This window comes from Podarcis liolepis (genome assembly GCF_965112155.1).
Source record: "Podarcis liolepis genome assembly, chromosome: 3".
Lineage (NCBI taxonomy): Eukaryota > Metazoa > Chordata > Lepidosauria > Squamata > Lacertidae > Podarcis > Podarcis liolepis.
In genome coordinates this window covers 38,670,826-38,689,364 of record NC_139557.1, presented here as the reverse complement: position 1 = coordinate 38,689,364, position 18,539 = coordinate 38,670,826, and the positions used below count along the sequence as shown (strand labels likewise).

General features: G+C 41.3%; 1 protein-coding gene and 1 long non-coding RNA gene across 2 annotated transcripts in view; one reads left to right on the top strand and one right to left on the bottom strand.

The window, feature by feature from the left end:
• Positions 1 to 3,193: 3,193 nt before the first annotated feature.
• On the bottom strand, positions 3,194 to 5,091 carry LOC310704217. The gene is made up of 2 exons (XR_014524652.1): positions 4,248 to 5,091; positions 3,194 to 4,084 (listed from the first exon to the last, which is right to left on the bottom strand). It is a non-coding gene; the product is annotated as an uncharacterized lncRNA (long non-coding RNA).
• A 103-nt stretch (positions 5,092 to 5,194) lies between these two features.
• Positions 5,195 to 18,539, top strand: part of LMBRD1 (LMBR1 domain containing 1) — a 46,073-nt gene continuing 32,728 nt past the window's right edge. Inside the window, exons 1-4 of the mRNA XM_083497384.1 lie at positions 5,195 to 5,399; positions 7,311 to 7,487; positions 13,350 to 13,410; positions 17,462 to 17,559. Of these exons, the coding sequence (XP_083353510.1) occupies positions 5,334 to 5,399; positions 7,311 to 7,487; positions 13,350 to 13,410; positions 17,462 to 17,559 (402 nt within the window). The 5' untranslated portion in view covers positions 5,195 to 5,333. The remainder of the gene's footprint in view (positions 5,400 to 7,310; positions 7,488 to 13,349; positions 13,411 to 17,461; positions 17,560 to 18,539) is intronic.

Sequence of the window (18,539 nt, the reverse complement as noted above, 5' to 3'; positions counted from 1 at the left end):
GTACTCTGTTTTGAAGCGAAGCAAATTGTGAAGCCAATTTGTCTTCGACTGCAGACTAAATGTGATTTAATTTCATTATTAAATGCATTAAGAATATTTCTCAAAGTGGTTAACATTAAAGAAAATCCATACCATAAAAATTACATACCAAAGAAATAAACAGCACTAAAACCAAAATGCAGCACTAAGTGATCTTTACAAACAGCAGAAAATGTATGGGGAAAGCCACTGAAAATAAAGAACTGTATTGTTACAAATCAGACAGGCAAATGGCCAATTACTATCGTTACATTTTTAAAAAACAGATTTGACCAAAAATAAGCATTAAACAGCAATCAAATTATAATTTGCACAAAGAGAAATGTAAACAGTTTTACCGGTGATAGATAACATTAGCTGAAGAATAGTGATGTGATGCATTGTTAGGAAAGTTTTCCATGACAACAAGCACTTTTCCACCAAAATGATAAATGGTTTATATCATAGGCGCCGACTCCATGGGGCCTGAGGGGGCCCGAGCCCCCTCAAAAATTCGTTTGGGGGGGCTCGTCCCCCCCAATAATCTCGGGCGCCCCTCCAGCAGAGCGCCGCCGCCGCCCCTCCCCCAGCCCAAAATGCACAGGGTCGGGCTGCATGCCTCCTGCCCTCCCTCCCGAGCAAAAGCTCCACCCAATTTCCTTCGGAGCTGATTAATAGGCGCAGCACGCTCTCCCCTATTCGCTCACGAGGAGGCGGCGCCACTTTATCTGCATATTCATGAGCTTATTTATTATTCATGAGCTTTCCCGGGCCCCCCCAATATTTTTTATAAGTCCACGCCCCTGGTTTATATGCACTGCTGTAGGATAGAAACGTAATATTTAACAAACCCTCTAACTAACCTGCTGTGATGTGTTAATTTTTCATTTGGATAACGTGCCATACTCTTGTGAACCATCCTTAGATTGAGCAGCCTGAAGGTATTTTCCAGCTTTTTGCTGTTTCCATCCAGGCCACCACCAACAGAAATATATAAATATATTCTGTAATGTCTTAGAAAATGGATAACGGTGTTAATAGGGGTCACATTTAATGTTATGTTTCAACAAGATGATACAACAAAAATTAAACTGACAGAAAAACTGATTATAAAAGGCAAACAGAAACAGAAACAGAAACTGTTTGCATATACAGTGGTACCTCGGGTTTAGAACTTAATTCGTTCTTAACCTGAAACTGTTCTTAACCTGAGATACCACTTTAGCTGATGGGGCCTTCCACTGCCACCATGCCGTGATTTCTGTTCTCATCCTGAAGCAAAGTTCTTAACCTGAGGTACTATTTCTGGGTTAGCGGAATCTGTAACCTGAAGTGTCTGTAACCCAAGGTACCACTGTATGTATTACGGTACTGTCACTGTACATAGTCAAATTCTGATGAGGGTATTTCTCAGGGTCAGATGCTAACAGAGTCAGGAGATACTGGCTGACAGTTTTGAATGCTTGTGTTCAGAAGAAGCACACTAAGTTACTAAGAATTTAGATGTTAACACACAAGTAGGCAGGAACTACAAGGAATCATGGGAAGAATGAGTTGGGAAAGCGCCGTAGCTTAGTAGTAGTAGAACATCTGCTCTTGCAGAAGGTTCAACCCTTGACATCTCCAGGTAATGGTGGGAGAAACACAGCCAGTCAGTATATAGACAATACTGAACTAGATGAACCAAGAGTCTGGCCTCAGTATAAGGCAGCTTCTGGTGTTCCTACATTGTGCTCTACATTGTTGCTTCCACAATGACTGGCACATGACATCCACAATTACATTGGTGATGAAGGGTGGTTTAACTCTTGCTGCGACCCCAAAGCCATCATTGGTGAGAGCAAATGAAACTAATGGGCTTGTGCTATGAGATGCAACTAAGGCCTTCCTAACATTGTCCTACATTCTGGTTCGTTGTGTTACACTTATTTTCTCCCAGCCAACACAATTCCCAACCACCCCACAGTGTCCAGGGTTAGCATGTTTATGCCACCCTTTGCCGATAGGGATATTCCTTAGTGCCATGAGAGAAATGTGCAACCCTTCGTTGGATGGTTTGAGGAAAAGGTGAGATGGTGGTATTCCAACCTTTGCTATTTTCGTGCAAGTGCCTCTCCTATAGTGCCATCTCCAATTCCGGTGTCAATTGGACAAGCAGAGAAACAAGCCTTGCAAGGTACTCATGACTATAAAGAAAACTATGAAGACATGAAAACAGGAAGGGGGGAATCCCGAGGTTACTGGCAAAGAGAAGCCAAATTTAGCATTATGCACCATGTCAGCAGAATGGTCTATTTTTAGTCATAAAACATGTTTGATATTAAATGGCTATCCCAAGGAAGCCATCTATATAATTTGAAATCTTGCATGTTACATTTTGAACCCCGTGTGGTCTCTTGCAGAACGTTTGGCCATTTGGGGATTACGGAGGCCAGTTCTTATAATCGTACCTGCATAGCTTAGGAGGTTTTGAAATGGCAGGTCTGAGATGATTCATATTTTGAAGCAAACTCTGAGTCACCGTAGTGTTAGAACAGCTCCCACTCAAACCAAGGAGTTCCATACCAATTCTGCCAAAGAACAACACCTACTTCAATAATTCACTGGTCGAACAAAAGTAAAATCCTACTTATCACCATAGAATCTGTAAGTTCAAATTGAGAAAAGAGGTCAAACCCAGAATGTTGTAGCTACATATAAAAAGCAGATGACATCAAGCTAGCATTAGATATTTTCATCTTCGGTGGTATATGTCAGCTGATGATCTCATGTACCTTAGCAAGTAGTTAAGAGACACAGACTGAATTTGGCTTATTTTGGGAATTCTGTGGTTTGATCTACAATATTCTATTTTCTGATTTTGACCAATAAAAGGATGGTCTGTTGGTCAGTCTTTTAAAGCGATGCATTTAGTAACATAGCCATTAATTGACGATGGAAACTTGTTAAATGTGCTTTAGGGTGCCATGTCGAACATACTTACACTGAACATGGGGACTTATATCTGAATAAACATGCATAGGATTGTGCTGCACACCTTTTGTTTTAAATTAGCCACCTTGTTCTTGCTTCATAAACAAAATATACCAACTTGCTTACTGAACTCAGGGGAACTTACTTCTGAATAGAGAAGCATAGAATGCCATTGTCAGTTACTAACAGAAGTATACAGTAATCATTTTAACTGACATCTTTTATTTCTGATTGTTGGATTTAAATGCCCTCTCATTATAATTAACCTCCACTGACCATTTGAATCAAGCATAGTGAATGCTTTGATTCCTTATTTAAGAAATAATATGCCCTTTCATTCTGATATGCCTATTCATATTTTTTCATTGTAGTATTGCCTCTAACTTCTTAATTGATCTGCATGATTAGATCTCTGACAGCCTTCTGGAATGCTTGGCATGAGAATCTTGCACACTCTGAACCTAGGAAAAGTTGGAAATAATTGGAGGTTCAAATCACTCACTCAGCATCTGCTTAGTCTCCTCCCACTGCTGGTCATGTTAATGTTTCTGTCTCCTATATCTTCAACTGTGTGTACATTACTACACCATCCAACCTTCCTTTCCTAGTACAGATCTTAATTTTCATTTGGAATATCCTCAATTACTTTTGGCCTACAAAACAAAGGTTGAGCAAAAGAACAGCAGTGGCTTCAAACTGTCATAAGGAACATGTACAGAAGTAGGAGCCAAAGCATTTGGGGATTATGAAAATGTTATGTACTAAAGTTCTCACCCTGGGCCAGCAGGGGGATACTGTAGTTTTCACTCAGGTCTGCTTATGCAAATAAGGAATTGAAAGTGACGTTCAGTGATTGGATAGTTACAGAAAGTTGTTACTGTTGCTTTGTAGTTGAGCTCTATATATGCAGGTTGGCTGGACCATTCAGTTCAGTTCAAGCTTACTATAAAGAACCACTTGGAGAAATCTCTGTCGTCTGTTTTGTCAACTCCCTACTTAATAGAAAAGTCCTGTGGTTACTATTTAAGACTACATGTAGGTTCCTCCGTACCAAAAATGCTATGAATACTTTACAGAAAACCTGGTCTAACTTCTCCATGACATTCTACTTTTCTAAGTGCAGGGACTCTTTTTCCCCTGATGAAGAAATGAAGCATGTGACACGCCCCCCCCCCCCGCGTCTGACGTGGTTAAAGATTCAATTCAAGGCTGAAAGGCAGATCTGTTACACAGGAGCGAGACTTGATGCTATTTACACGGGCGTGTGCTTCTGTTCTCAATAAATGGCGGCAGAGAGGGCGGTGCTGTTAGGCTAGGCAACCGAAAGCCAAGATGGAGATGTTTACGATTGTATCGGACCCGACCGCGAGGTGGTGCTTTAGTGTCGCTTTTCTGGTAGGTAGCTGCTGCTGCTGCACAACACGTCACGGTTCAGTCTCCTTTTACTTTCTCACCCCGTCCACGATTAACGAAGTTACTGTACACGGTTTCTGCTGCCTCCCATCCCTGTTGGACGCATGCACGGCAGGGATTGCGGGGTTTCCCCCTATTCACACACCTGGGAACGGCCAGGTCCACGGGAGTTAAATTCGAGCAGCAGACCTAGATTAAGTAAACCTTCAGGCGGGATTTCGGTTCTCAGAAGCGCCTGTTCCTGCTGCGTCCTCTCCAAAGCTGCCATCCCAGCAAATTTAGCTGGGTCGGGGCCGCTTGCTCTGAAGAAGACACGTGCAGGATTGCATTGCTGGTAAAAGGAATTTCGCAGCCTATGGATACGAAGCAAGAATGCTTGCATTGCGCGTGCAAATTTGCAATGCAAACGCCCGTGCTTCGTATGCACGAATCCTGCGCTAGTCCCCGTTCTTTTATTCTGTAAGCCGCCCCTCTTTTTGAGTTTTCCACCCAGAGAACCTTTATGACTCCCCAATACCGAAATCTAAAACGGGCCTCCGCCTTTCTAACAAGCCACTCGAAACCATAATTTAAGGCGCGGCCACAACGTCCTAAAAAAAGCAACCACCACCCTAATTTAATTTAGAGCGGCCACGATTCCACCCGCCACGCTGCCTAGTCGGGAATCGACACGCAACAAGGTCAGCTGGGCGTGAGTGGGTGATTTTGCTCCGTCGCGCCCTCATTGGCCTCCTTCGGCAGCCGGGCCAGCCAATCAAGAGCAATCGCCAGTCTTCTGGGGCAGGGTGTTGTTTAGCGGTTCCCACAGTAACGCGGTTCCCCTTGCTTTGGGCCTCGCTTGGTCCCGCCCCCTGGTGCTCCACTAGGCTCCTCCCCCTCGCGCGGCGGCGCCGTTGCCGTGAGCGTCAGTGTTGTTGCCGGAAGTTAAGATGGCGGCCTTCACCGCGGAGACGGACCTGGTCACGGGCTGGTGCCTCTTCGGCCTCGCTTTGCTGGTAAGCTTGTGGGCTTTTGCGCCCCATGGGAAGAGTGGGGCGAAGACCTGGCGCGGCCCCCGACCCCCGCCTTAAAGGGCTCTTTTGAGTTTGGAAAGGGAGGAGGGCAGGAGAATTATATAAGGCTCCGTGGTTTCCACGCTTTCCCCCTGTCCCGCCTGCCCTTATACTGGGAAGCAAGCCAGACTCACTCTCAAGTTTGCATAGGCTGGCAGCCATCGTTGCTTAGGGCGCGTAAGAGAAACGACGTGGCGCAATGTACCTGTTTAGAAATAAAATTTGTACCCATGGGATTTGCTTTCTAGCAAGCGAGTGAAAAACTGCGCAAGCCGAAGTGCTCGGGAGGAAGAGAATCGAGCAATAATAGCCAAATATCGTTTCCTTGTTTTCCAGCGGGTGCGGAAAGAGCCCATGTGTGTGTGTGTGTGTCGTAGGTTTCCCAGTTAAAGCCACCTTGTCGTTAAAGTGTACGGTGGGTTAGGCGTCCCTTTTTGCACCCTTCCTTCACTTCCTTCCTTCACTTCCTTCACTCATCCTGTCATCCACTCGGGAGGTTAGAGTAGCGGAACTGATGAACAAACTTTTTGTACCTGCGTAAGGCTTGTGTATATCGTATATGCAGATGTCCAAACTAAACAGCACCCCATGGCTCAATAATTTCCATTGCTAATACAGTCTAAGATGCCCACTCTGCCCTTCAGCATGCCTTAAATGGCTTTTTATTGCCAAACCTCTTCAAACAAATCTTCAGTAAATATTGAGAGGACATACTAGGATTACATTAACCATTTCGGTGTGGCAAGCATCTACATAGGACATTACATTTCTGTAAATGTAATGATGTATGTTTGCACAACAGGTGCCTTAAAAACACTGGGCTATGCATGCACAATCCCTGTGTGAATGTGAAGAGGTCTGTGCGTGTATCTGAGAGAGAAGTAGGGAGCACTGTAGATGGTAGTAGCAGATTTGGGGGTCTAGATTTAGTGGATAGAGTGCATGGTCAGGCTTTGTTTGGGGTCTCTGGGATGTCACTGTTTTGTTTTATGACTGTGACAGAGAACCTGCAGTCAGTGCTCCCCCCCCCCCCGAAAAATAGGTGTCAGTACTCACCATGAAGTTGTTACAGTAAGTGCCATACTTTTTAACAACAGAAAAGAGATGTCGGTACTGTGTACCTTTGAGTATCCCCTTAAAAAAAGCATTTCCTGCAGTCATAAAGCTTCCTATGACCAAATAAGTAGAACCCTGGACAGTCCAAAAGAGCAAGTGTGAGCCAGTCTGGTGTAATGGATAGGATATTGGATTTAGACAAGGGAGACTTGACTCGTTGCCCACTCAGCATGGAGCTCATTAGCTAACCTTGGGCAACCAGTCATTGTTACATCATAACCCTACATAAGTCACCCTGAACTAGATTAAGATCATGTTGGTTTCAATTTGGCTGAAAGTTTACCAATCTGTTAATAAATTTACAAATGTTTTAGGAGTTCAGGGTAGCCTTATATGTATTACCTCATTGGTAACAATCCTGGTAGCAAATGGGAAGCTTGCTGTTACAAGGTAAAATAGAGTCCTGAGGTATTCAGTTACCAGTTGTACAAACTGACTCATTATATTAACATTCAGATAAGATATAAAGCTGCTTAAAATAGAAGCTTATAGCCTTTCAAGTGTTGAATCTGCACTTAAAAATAATGGCTTTGTAATTTTCTAACCCACTGCTGCATCTTGTTGGGATGAAATGCTGACCTGGCGAAAGGGAAAATCTCAAAAGAAACACAATTAAAAATCTGTCCATAGAGAGTACATACCTTTACATGGATTTTGGTTTTGTATTGAGAAATAGGATTATGGCAAGAATATGATTCTTTTACTGGGTTGTAGTAACTTCTGTATTATTATTTTTAGGTTATCCTGATATTCTGCTGGGTTTATGTCCGCAAGTACCAGAGCAGACGTGAAAGTGAAGTAATCTCTACTATAACAGCTATTTTTGCTCTTGCAATAGCACTTATTACATCAGCACTTCTGCCAGTTGACATTTTTCTGGTTTCTTATGTGAAAAACCAAAATGGGACATTCAAGGTATGTATTGATTACCCCTTCCAGCTACTTAAAATATATTCAAGTGGGCTGCAATGATAAACACACTTAGTAGGGGATAAGCCCCATGAAAAATGAGACCAACAACTAAGACAAATGAACAGGATTGGTCTGTTGATTGGGCAATATTGTATCTTCTAATTATTATTCAGGCTCCTAACCTATGGCTAGAAGATCAGGCATTTCCTCAAGTGTGACTCCTCCATCTCCTTTGAGCTTGCACACTGCTTACTCTTCCCTTCCCTTTTGAACATTACCTTGTGCAGTGTTATGTCTGCATTGGCATGCCAATAGCTACACTAATGTTTGTTAGCTTCTTAAATATTGAAACCAGGAAGCTGCTTGATTTACCTATTGGTAATTATTTTAACACTGGTGCAGACACAACAGTGCACTATAGTTAGTTTTAACACGAAAGGGTGGGGAAGGAGTTACGTACAAACTTGAGCTGAGGGATAAACAATGCATGAGCTTTCAGCGAACTTCCAGCCTCCTAACCATAATCAGCAGATTGAGCAATGTTATCTCTGAACCAGGCCCACATGTCAAATATCATAAAACTACGTTTTCAGCAGGAAGAGGGCAGCTGTATTACAAAATGTGCAGTGTCACTGGATGTAAAAACAATTGCTTCACTTTCCAGCCTTGTACATATGTCATGCATGTTAGGAGAGCTGAAGCAGAAGGATCAGTTAGTGTTTGGCACTGGTTCAGCATTGGAATTTTGTATGTTGTATTACCTGAGTTTGGTTAAAAACAGGATTAATGTCAGCAATGTTCTGAATTTGTTTTTAAAGGCAGTGGGTTATTTAAACTTCTTTATGTGTGTGTTTGTTTGTTTGTTTGTTTTCCGTATGTATATATTAAAACTAAATTAATAAACAGAAATGGTACTACTTGTTGAAAAGGCAGAAATAACTTATTGAAGTGATGCTAACTTGCGTATCACATGTGACTAATCTTAAATTGGTATTGATTGTCCATTGTTTGGAGTATTACTGCGTGTGTTGCTCATTTGTACCTATCCACTGTGACTGGATATATTTTTATCTAGGATACATACATCAGATTATAGCCAGGGCTATATAAATTACACTCCTTGCAAGTTAAGTTGTGTACTGGCTTATTTTTCCTAATGTGAATTCCAAGATCCATGTTTCTTCCAATAATAATAATAATAATAATAATAATAATAACAACAATAATAATTTATACCCCACCCATCTGGCTGGGTTTCCCCAGCCATTCTGGGCAGCTCCCAACAGAATATTAAAAACATGATAAAACATCAAACATTAAAAACTTCCCTAAACAAAGTTGCCTTCAGATGATTGGAAATATTGAATTTTTGGATAGGTAAGGGTAGAAGGAAGTGAATTTGTCTTGAGAAAGGATTGACGAGGTGCATATGACATGGAAAGTCATCATCATCATCATCAGATTATTTGTGATAATCTGCCCACTCTGGGACTTCAGTTGCCGTGCTATATACCATATTTTTCGCACCATAGGGCGCACCGGACCATAGGGCGCACCCAGTTTTTAGGGGGGGAATTCAAGAAAAAATATCCCCCCCCAGCCCAAAAGAGCAGAGTACAGGCTGCACACAACATCTCCCTGCTGGAGGGGTTGCGTGCAACTATGGAACAAGCCAAGGCAGCGAACGGGATGGATCCCACTCACTGTTTTGGCTTCCCCTTTAGCCCCGTGCAGCCTCTCCTTGGCGGAGGGGTTGCGCGCAGCTATGGATCAAGCCAAGGCAGTGAGCGGGATGGATTCCGCTCGCTGTTTTGGCTTCCCCTTTAGCCCTGTGCAGCCTCTCCTTGGCGGAGGGGTTGCGCAGGGCTTTCCTGGCTTTACTGGGAGGTGGGGGGATTCCCTCACCTCTCCCAAAAGCCCGCAAAAGCTGTGCAACCCCTTTAAAGATATTGCGGCTTCTCCTGGCTTTTCTGGGAGGTGGGGGGATTCCCCCACCTCCCGCAAAACCGGCAGAAGCCGCGCGCACTTTAAAAGGGCTGCACGGCTTCTCCTGGCTTTCCTGGGAGGTGGGGGGATTCCCCCACCTCCCGCAAAACCGGCAGAAGCCGCGCGCACTTTAAAAGGGCTGCACGGCTTCTCCTAGCTTTCCTGGGAGGTGGGGGGATTCCCTCACCTCTCGCAAAAGCCCGCAGAAGCCGCGCAATCCCTTTAAAGAGATTGCGGCTTCTCCTGGCTTTTCTGGGAGGTGGGAGAAGGGACTGGTGCCGCCAGTCAGTCCCTTCTCCCTCCTGTGGAAAAGCCCGCAAGAGCGCACGGAGCTTGTGTGCGGCTCTTGGGGGCTTTTCCCGCCTGCCTCCCCCCTGCATTCGTTCCATAGGACGCACACACATTTTCCCTTGCTTTTTAGGAGGAAAAAAGTGCGTCCTATGGTGCGAAAAATACGGTATACGATTATAATCTCATTTCCCCCTTTATCAATTTTAGAAGCATCTGAAACTTAAGATGCTGAATTCTGATGCCTTTAACATATTAAATTCTAGATTGTGTTAAAAATTGCAGTAAGAGAAAAAAAATGTCTTTGGGTTATTACAAAACTTCTGCATTCAGTCTTTCTGCCCATAGCACCTGAAATACATCTTTGAAAGACTAGCGGCCCAACACAGATATAGATATACACATATTTACGTATTTGTCCTAAATGGATGCCCACCTCAAATCTTTTAAGGGCAAGTTGTAATTTGAATTTTTCTGTGGTTCACTTATAGCCACAGTTGCATTATGGAAAAGCAATGGGTCTCTTAAAGTGTTATCCAGCCTGGAGTAAGAATGGATTACGGGGGAAAGGATATAAATTCCAGTTCCCATCTGTTAAGTTAAACTGTTTCAATAGTCCCTTCCCTTCTCCTAGGTCATCTTATTTCTTCCATTCAGTTTAGCTTTTTAATACGAATCCTATTAAGATCACTCCCCAGAAGTAATACCCCTTCTCTAAAAGGGAATAAACTACTCAATATGTTATTTTTTTTAAAAAAGAAGTTTGATTAATATACCTGCTCTAGTAGTGGAAGCTCATGTTGGAGAATGACAGGTGTCTTTTCCTTAAGAAAAATACTGTTGTCCTGCTTCTTTCTGTTATGGAGAAATTTTGTTGTGCCATGTTTTTAGTGTGGCTTCACTTTGCACTTGGAGGTAGTAGAAGGTACATAGTGGAATAAACACCTCCCTTCTTCCCTAACATAGTACACAACAGTTCTTTTCTAACTCTTGAGCAGTTCTGCTTCTATAACACTGGCATTTTCTTTTTCCTATTAGCTATAGCAGTCTCTCTGGCTGAATCAACAGAAACCTGTATGGTCACTCCTGTGTCAAATGCTGTGTTTGTCAAGGTTACTTTCAGAACCCTCATTTCATTGGAAACAGGGCCTTGTAAACTTGATGTAAAGATATGAAGTGACTCTGAATAAAGGGTGCAAAGAGGCTCTGAATAAAGGGTACCAATTAAAAGTAGAATGTTGCCTCCCAGTGCCACATTTAAGTACACATTTTGTTTACTTAACAGCCATAGTGCTGTATCTAGTAATGTTGGGCATGGCTTTTTCAGGCACCAAGTGAGACGTTGAAACCAGGATTCTCCAGTGTCTTACGTCTTACAGACTGTGGAATGGAGGTTGAAAGTAGACGTGTGTGTTTTAAGTATTTTGTTTATTCAGAAAGAGCTCAAATTAAGCATACCTGTCCACATTCTTCTGAGCAAGTGATCTACTTAAAACACTTTTGGCAGGCATCCACAGTTAAAAGTCATCAGGGGCAAGTGCCCATGGACGTTTGCAAGCAGCTTCTGACAGCTTCTGCAACTGCAATTTGGAGAAGGGATGACACAGCTGGAATGTGACTGCAAGTCCTGTCCCTGCACCTTTTTCCAAACTGCAAGACAGCTGAGAGAAAAGTCTATGCTTATTTCAGAGCTAGAGCTTGGAAGAAAGGTAGTCTTGTGTCTTTTGCATGGATGTTCAGAGAAGGGAAGAAATAGGGAAATTTCTGCTGTTTTATCATTCTCCAAATTTTTGAGAAGAGTTCTTCCTCAGATCCAAAAGGCATGGCAGAAAGGTGAGGATTTCTGACCAGTGGTTTGGATAAGATAAGATAAGCCACAGGAATATTTCCATAACCCTGTGCAAGAGAAGCATGACTCTGCCTCTCTATGCTTTCCAGGAGAAGTGATGGAGTCTTCTCTCATTTTCAGCAGTTTGGACATGTAAACCATTTCTGCCAGAGTCCTGCTTTTTCTTTCCTTCTCCATAAGGGAGTGCAAATGAGAGAATCCTTGTCTCTGCACATGTTAATGGATTTGGTTTGGCTGGGTTGGTAGTGAGGACAGATGGAGGCAGACTGCAAGCCATGCTTCTGTTTGTGGACCCTGGTTTTTTCGGGCAGTACTGGAGCTTGGAAGGGTAATAACGTGCAGTATTCAAAATCAGCCTAGTTTGGGGAATTGACCACATCGCTGTCAACTGGATGAGAGGAATGAGGGCTTTGTTGTTGTTTAGTTGTTTAGTCATGTCCGACTCTTCCAAACCAGTGTAAATTAATAAGATACGATTGTGGGGTTTTTTGGATCTATTTTTATCATTTCAGATAAGATTATTATTTCCCTGGAATTACTCCAGTGCAAGGCTTTAGATAAATAGGGTTCTAGTGGTTAGAGTGATTTTTTGTTGTTAGACTTACTCACCCCTCCTTGGGTCATAACAGTGACTGCTTTAGAAATAGAATTGCATTGAGTTCTTGCTAATGTAGCAACATTTGATTCATTACGAGATAGATTATTTGAAAGTTGAAGAGGTCCGTGCAACCAACTGATCAGCAACTAGGTATAAATATATTTATGCATGCATTATGTGGGAACTTATCTGGGAACTGCAAGCCATATTGCTTTACATTGTAAATGTCTATGGATTTCTGACTGAGCCTTAAAAGGAAATAAAGATATTTAGTAACAAGTTATTTAATTGTTTTGGGTATGCAAGATCACAACTACTATGGCTGAAAAGTAATCTGTGTTTGTACTGAGTGGTTCTTCTTCAGTAAGATACACCACGTTCAGCTGTCATCTCTGTAGCGCAACTCTTCAGAGGAGAGGGAAAGTAGAATGAAGGGTCTTAATTTCATTTGTTGAGGTGATTCTGAGGAGATTTCACCCCTTCCATATCCAAGAATCTCCTGAGGAGTCTGCTGATTCTCCAGAGAGGAGGAGGCGTGTTCTGCTCTCTACTTACTCTGCTCCAGCACCACATCAAAGAGTCAGTCAGTCAGTGTGTCGGGGGGAGAGAGAGAGAGACTGAGTGTTAGAGAGAGGTTGTGTGTTTAGATAAGGTTGCTGCTAAGAGCAGCTGCAGACACTCAGTGCGGTTCAGCATTCATTTATGCTTAGACCTATTTAGCTCTGTATATAGTTGTATAATAGTTGTAGATAGAATAAAGAAGATATTCTACAGAGCTGCTCTCCGAGTTGTTTATATACTCTGCTATACTCTGCTGTGCGACGACTGTCTTCTTGTGGAAGTGAATCCGGTGCTCACAACCCTTAAGCTGTGAGTCCACAGCACTTTGACCTGTTCCTGTGCAGAAGGTGGTCTCTGGAAGTGCTACCCAGCTCGCCTAGCCCAGTTGGGGCTGAAGTGGATGAGTCCTGTTGGTGGCACTGGCTCAAGGGCGATGCTGACAAACTCTTTGAAGTTCAATCGCCCATCTACATGTATGCGATGTAGCAGAAGTTGATATTTGAAAGTAGTTATTGTATACAGCTTACACAAATTGCTATTTAATGTAATATTGTTGTTTTTCTTCTTCTATCAACATTTCCAGGCTTGGGCAGATCCAAATGTTACAAGGCAAATTGAAGACACAGTATTATATGCATATTACAGTAAGTATAAAATAACACTCTTTATGTTCAGATCATGTAGTTTTGTGGCATATTTCATGTGTATACTAGTTTTTAATTTTAAATTGTGGTTTTTGCTATGTTCTGCTACTTCACATTATTTTTTTCTGGCTATCCTGTGAACAGGAGTTCTTTTGTTCTCTGAAGGTCTTCTATTTTGTTATGTTTGTAATTAAGGTTTTTTTGTGTTGTAAGCCACCTTGAATATGGTTTTAACTATGGAAATGCAGCATACAATTAAAATTAAGTATGTATGTATTTCTGTTGGCCTCCTAACCCCCTTCTAGAAACATGCATTGGGAGTTCTGATTGGTCCCTTAATCAGATCAGTTCTTCATAAAATTTAGAAAGTTAAACACTGACTTTCTTCAAGACTTCCAGTATCTCATTAAAAGATCTTGAGTGGCCTTGCTTCCTGAGATCTTTAGCTGAAAATGACAGATATTGAACTTGGTTCTTTATATATATCATTCTGCCACTCGTGTCTTCCCTCTCCTCTTAGTTTCAGAATTGTAGTGCATTAGGCTGCCATATGGTATTATTTAGGAAAGGCAGAAAAGTTACAACAGAGGTTGCCATAGTGGTGCTCTCTAGATGTTGTTGGGCTCCTGGCTCCCAGCAATCCAAGCCAGCATAGCCAGTGGTCAGGGGTGATGGAACTTGTAGTCCATTAATATGGAGGGCACCACATCGACTATCTTTGATGTGCAGTATTCAAATTATCTCTTTCCTTAGATAGCAGTCTTAAAGTCATTTGGTTAAGGTTTCTGAAATGGCATATTAACCTCCCAAGTAGTAGCTTGCAATGAGATATTATTTTGTGTTGCTAAAGTTCAGAAAAAGCTGATGGCATGTTAAATTATAGAATGTAGAAAAATATTTTCAAACATTGTTATTTCATTCTAACATGTGCTCAGCAGGATGTTTGCTCATATGCTGCCAAATAGTTTAGTAGAGTTGCTTCTGGATATCAGCATCCTTGATTTAATCTTGGCCTCGCTTTGCAGATGTCTGCATTTTGGTCCCCTGCTAGGAGAAGTATTTATTTATTAAAAATACCCCTTTCTAGTTAAGGAAATGACATCCCACTGTAAGGGGAGAATTCTTCAACGAAGGACATGTTCCAGTTTGCATAATATGACTTTGATGGGGTTTCTTTATGGGAGCATGATGAAAGAACTGTGGTTCCCTTCCTGAGCATGAAGAAAAAATATTATTCTGCTGCACTATGAATTCATTACATGTCAGTAGCTGGTTATTGTTGGAAAAGGATGTCTTACCTAAATTCTATTCACCTTTCAGCTTAAGCATAACACGGCACAACAGTTTTTTACTTACAGGAGTAAATGATGCAATAAGATTAAACATAACATTCTTCAGATGGAAGTTAAGAGGCTCCCTTTCTTACTGTGTTGTTGTTTTTGTTTTAACTATTTATTTATGCTTTTACCTTATATTTTTATCTTGTAAACCACCCTGAGATCTTATGATGAAGGGTGGTATGCAAGTCTAATATAATCAATCAATCAATTGATTGATTGATTTCCCCAACAGAGGTAATCTTCTTTCCATTCTAGATTCCCCCTCCTAGCAGGATAAATTCAGAACCGTAGTCTTTTGCCATTCTTAGCAAAGCCATTTTCTCTAAACTTCAAAATATTTTCACTGCTAAAGCTAGTATACCTGGGAAACGGCTTGTGTGTGCTGCATGATCTGTCAGAGCTATAGCTGTCCAGATAATGTGTTGCATGTCTCCAGACAGAAGAGTGACCTGTGGATTAGTAGGAGAAGCCTTCCTAATTTTCCAGCCTAATACGTGATGTATCTAGCATAAAGCTAATAGGCTAGAAATGTAAAGTACTCACCCACCTTTATTCACTGGTAATGTGAAACTCTTGTGGAAAGCCTATTCATTTGAGACTCTAAAAGTGCTGACTCTTGAGGCTTTTAAGCTATTGAAATAATGGAATACAAGTAAGGGAAATAAAACTAAGTTTCTAGTGAGTACTTGAAGCTGCTTCAAGAAAGCCGTATATTTCCTACTCTAGAAGCATTATCACACACACTTTTATTTTAGATAATAAAGTTAAGTGTCCCCATCTTGAGGGAAATATTTGGTAGTCTGTAGGCTTGATGCTGTTGCACAGACCAACCTCCAGATGGAGCTAATGATTTAAGTATAAATAAAAAGCGATTCTAAATGTGTCAGATTAATGAGGTAGGCACCAGGTGCCCAGGCATTCTGTATGAGCGGAACCATGACTTCACAAAATGGCTACCAAAATGTACAAAGGTATAAATGGTACTAAATGTAAATCAAACCGAATAGTTCCCATCATAGATAAAGCTGAAAGCAAATCTCTCCCCCCACCCAAGGTAGAAAAAAATACTCAGAATATCACACAATTTTTTTATTTGGACACTGTAGCCTGACCACTTTTGTGGACAGCTTTCCTCTGTAATCTTTAAATAAAACGTTTTGATGTTTAGACGAGTCTGCAGGACTTTTTATTAAAGACTGCATACTGGTCAGTCGTTCGATCTTTCTTGATTCAGTTTTAGTCTGAGGTTGCCTGTGGGTGTGTTAACAGATCAAGAAAGTGTTGGCAAGCCATTTTGCAGCCTGTAGGCTGTGATAGGATATTAGGAAGTATGTTGTCATTCCTCTTGCTGAAAGATGGATGTATTTGCCTGGAAATAAAAGTATAAGGGTGGGATGCTTTGAGAATAGAAGATGACACTGGTAGTCACATGGGCACTGAAGGATCTTTGATAATGTGAAACTCTTGTGGAAAGCCTATTCATTTGAGACTCTAAAGTGCTGATAATGTGATTTTGATGCGTATTTTGGGGAGTGATTTTGGTAGAGGTGAGCCAAAATGACCGCAGAGAAAAGCATGTTTTCTTCCATGTATGAACCACAATATATTGGGATTTCTTGTTTGCTCACCAATGTTTATCTTTAAAAAACAAAATTTTATACTTGCCGAAGATTGGACTGAAGTTTTGTTTGTGTAACTTGCAATTTTTCAATAAGAAAACGTAAGGAAGAGATCCCTTTTGACTGTGTGATTTGTACATATCATTTTCTGGAGTAAATTCATCATTCTTGTTTCTTGCTGATAGCATAAAAGGACTCTGGCAGTAAGTACTAGTTATAGGGCTCTTTCTGTTTAGTACTGACAGTTGTAGTAAAGAGCTGTTTTCTGCAGTAAAGAATTATTTTCTACCATTCCTGAATTTTTAGTTCTGGCAATTTTTGTACAAAATAGTGACACGGTAAGGGAAGATATCCAATATGATTTTGGTCTGAGAACAAATGATAAAGGCTTCCTGCCCATAACTATTGTGACATGAAACACTTGAAAATGGGATTGACCCAAGTTTGTCAGTGTTTGCTTGTTACTCTTGACTCTTTCCCACCGTTTCCCAACCCTTTACCTCTCCATTTAAATTCAGACTAAGCTCCTCAGAACAGGGGTTGCTACCTCTTGCCCACGCGAGCCTGGAAAGCAAATGAGGCACCAACAAAATAAGATCAGTCACATGCTTTTGTCAATCATCAGCAAATTTTAATTGATCAACCAGGCTACAGCCAAAAAAACAAGCAAAGAAGTTTTAGCAACCAAGCATAGACAACAGAGCACAATAAAGCACATGAGATGAAGCACATATAATATTTAAAGCATACATTCACATGTGGCATATACCTCAAGCTGTGAACGCTAGTTTCATAGGCTTACTTGAGTTAGGAAGCTTTTTCAGTAACCATAGTTGTGTTGAGCATAACAGGCTCAGCCCTGCTAAACGGCAGATGTTTAATTTTGTTGATGTCGCAAAGATGGCAATCGGCTCTAAGATTTTCTTTCAGTACTTTGTCCTTGGAGTTTCATATAACTTGCAATATAATATATAGTGTATTGCCTCAGTAGACCAATATTGTAGTGGTAAATGAGAGTTTGAAGTGTGTTAACATGTTCTTTTAACATCATTTTTTGGGAGAATGATTATTTTTCCACCCTTTCACTTCTAGCACTCTATTCCATCATATTATTTTGTGTGTTCTTATGGATCCCCTTCGTCTACTTCTACTACGAGGAGAAGGATGAAGACGATGCCAACACATGCTCAGTAAGATGTTTATAGGACTTCTGATTGCTTGACTTGGACATCTAGTGAATAAAGAGGTTCTGGTTTATTCTACTGCCAGCTGAAAAAAAATCTTATTAAATGCTGTCCAGTGTTAAAAGTAAAATACACTGCTGATGCTTGAAGCCAGTATTGGGAATTGTATTGACTTGATCTGTCAGTTAACCTACTTAGAGGCTCACCAGGGAGATCCTGAGATAAGAATTGTGCTGGCTTTTTGAGAACTCCCATTGTAAACCCTTAACACATAGTGTATGAAGTTGGTTGTTTTCAACTGACCATTGTTAAGATTAACCACAACTTAGAATTAAAGTGACATGCTAAGCTAAAATGAAAGAGAAAGTGTCTTATCTCCTTGCAGCCATGCCAGAGGAAGAGGGTATGTGAACTCTAGCTGGTTCAAAATACAGTGAATTTTAATATCCGAAGATTCAGTACAGGCAAAAGGAAGTACAACTGCACAGCAGATAGTTTTAGATTGGTTGCTTAGACCTGCTGTTTCTCTCCCGTGCAGTATTGGAAAATGAAGCAAAAATGTACTGCGTGGCATTTGCTATTACAAGATGTTGAGATGGTCACCAGTTTAGATAGCTTTAAAAGGAGATTAGACAAATATATTCATGATAAAGCCATTAAAGGCTATATGATAACTATAGGTAATATGCCTCTGAATGCTGGTTGCTAGGGAGCACAAGAAGGAGAGTGCTATTGCACTCAGGTCCTGTTTGTGGACTACCCACAGGCATCTGGTTGGTTATTGTGAGAACGGACTGCTGAAGTAGATACATCTTTGGTCTGACCCAACAAGACTCCTATTACATTATGTTTAACAATGGTTTAGTATTATGTCTAAACACAGTCAGTGAAGGGAGATTGACATGTGCATATGTAAACGCTCATGAAGTCTTGTTTGTGAATAGACGCAGCAGTAACCACAGTACTTCTATAAAATGCTTGGCGAT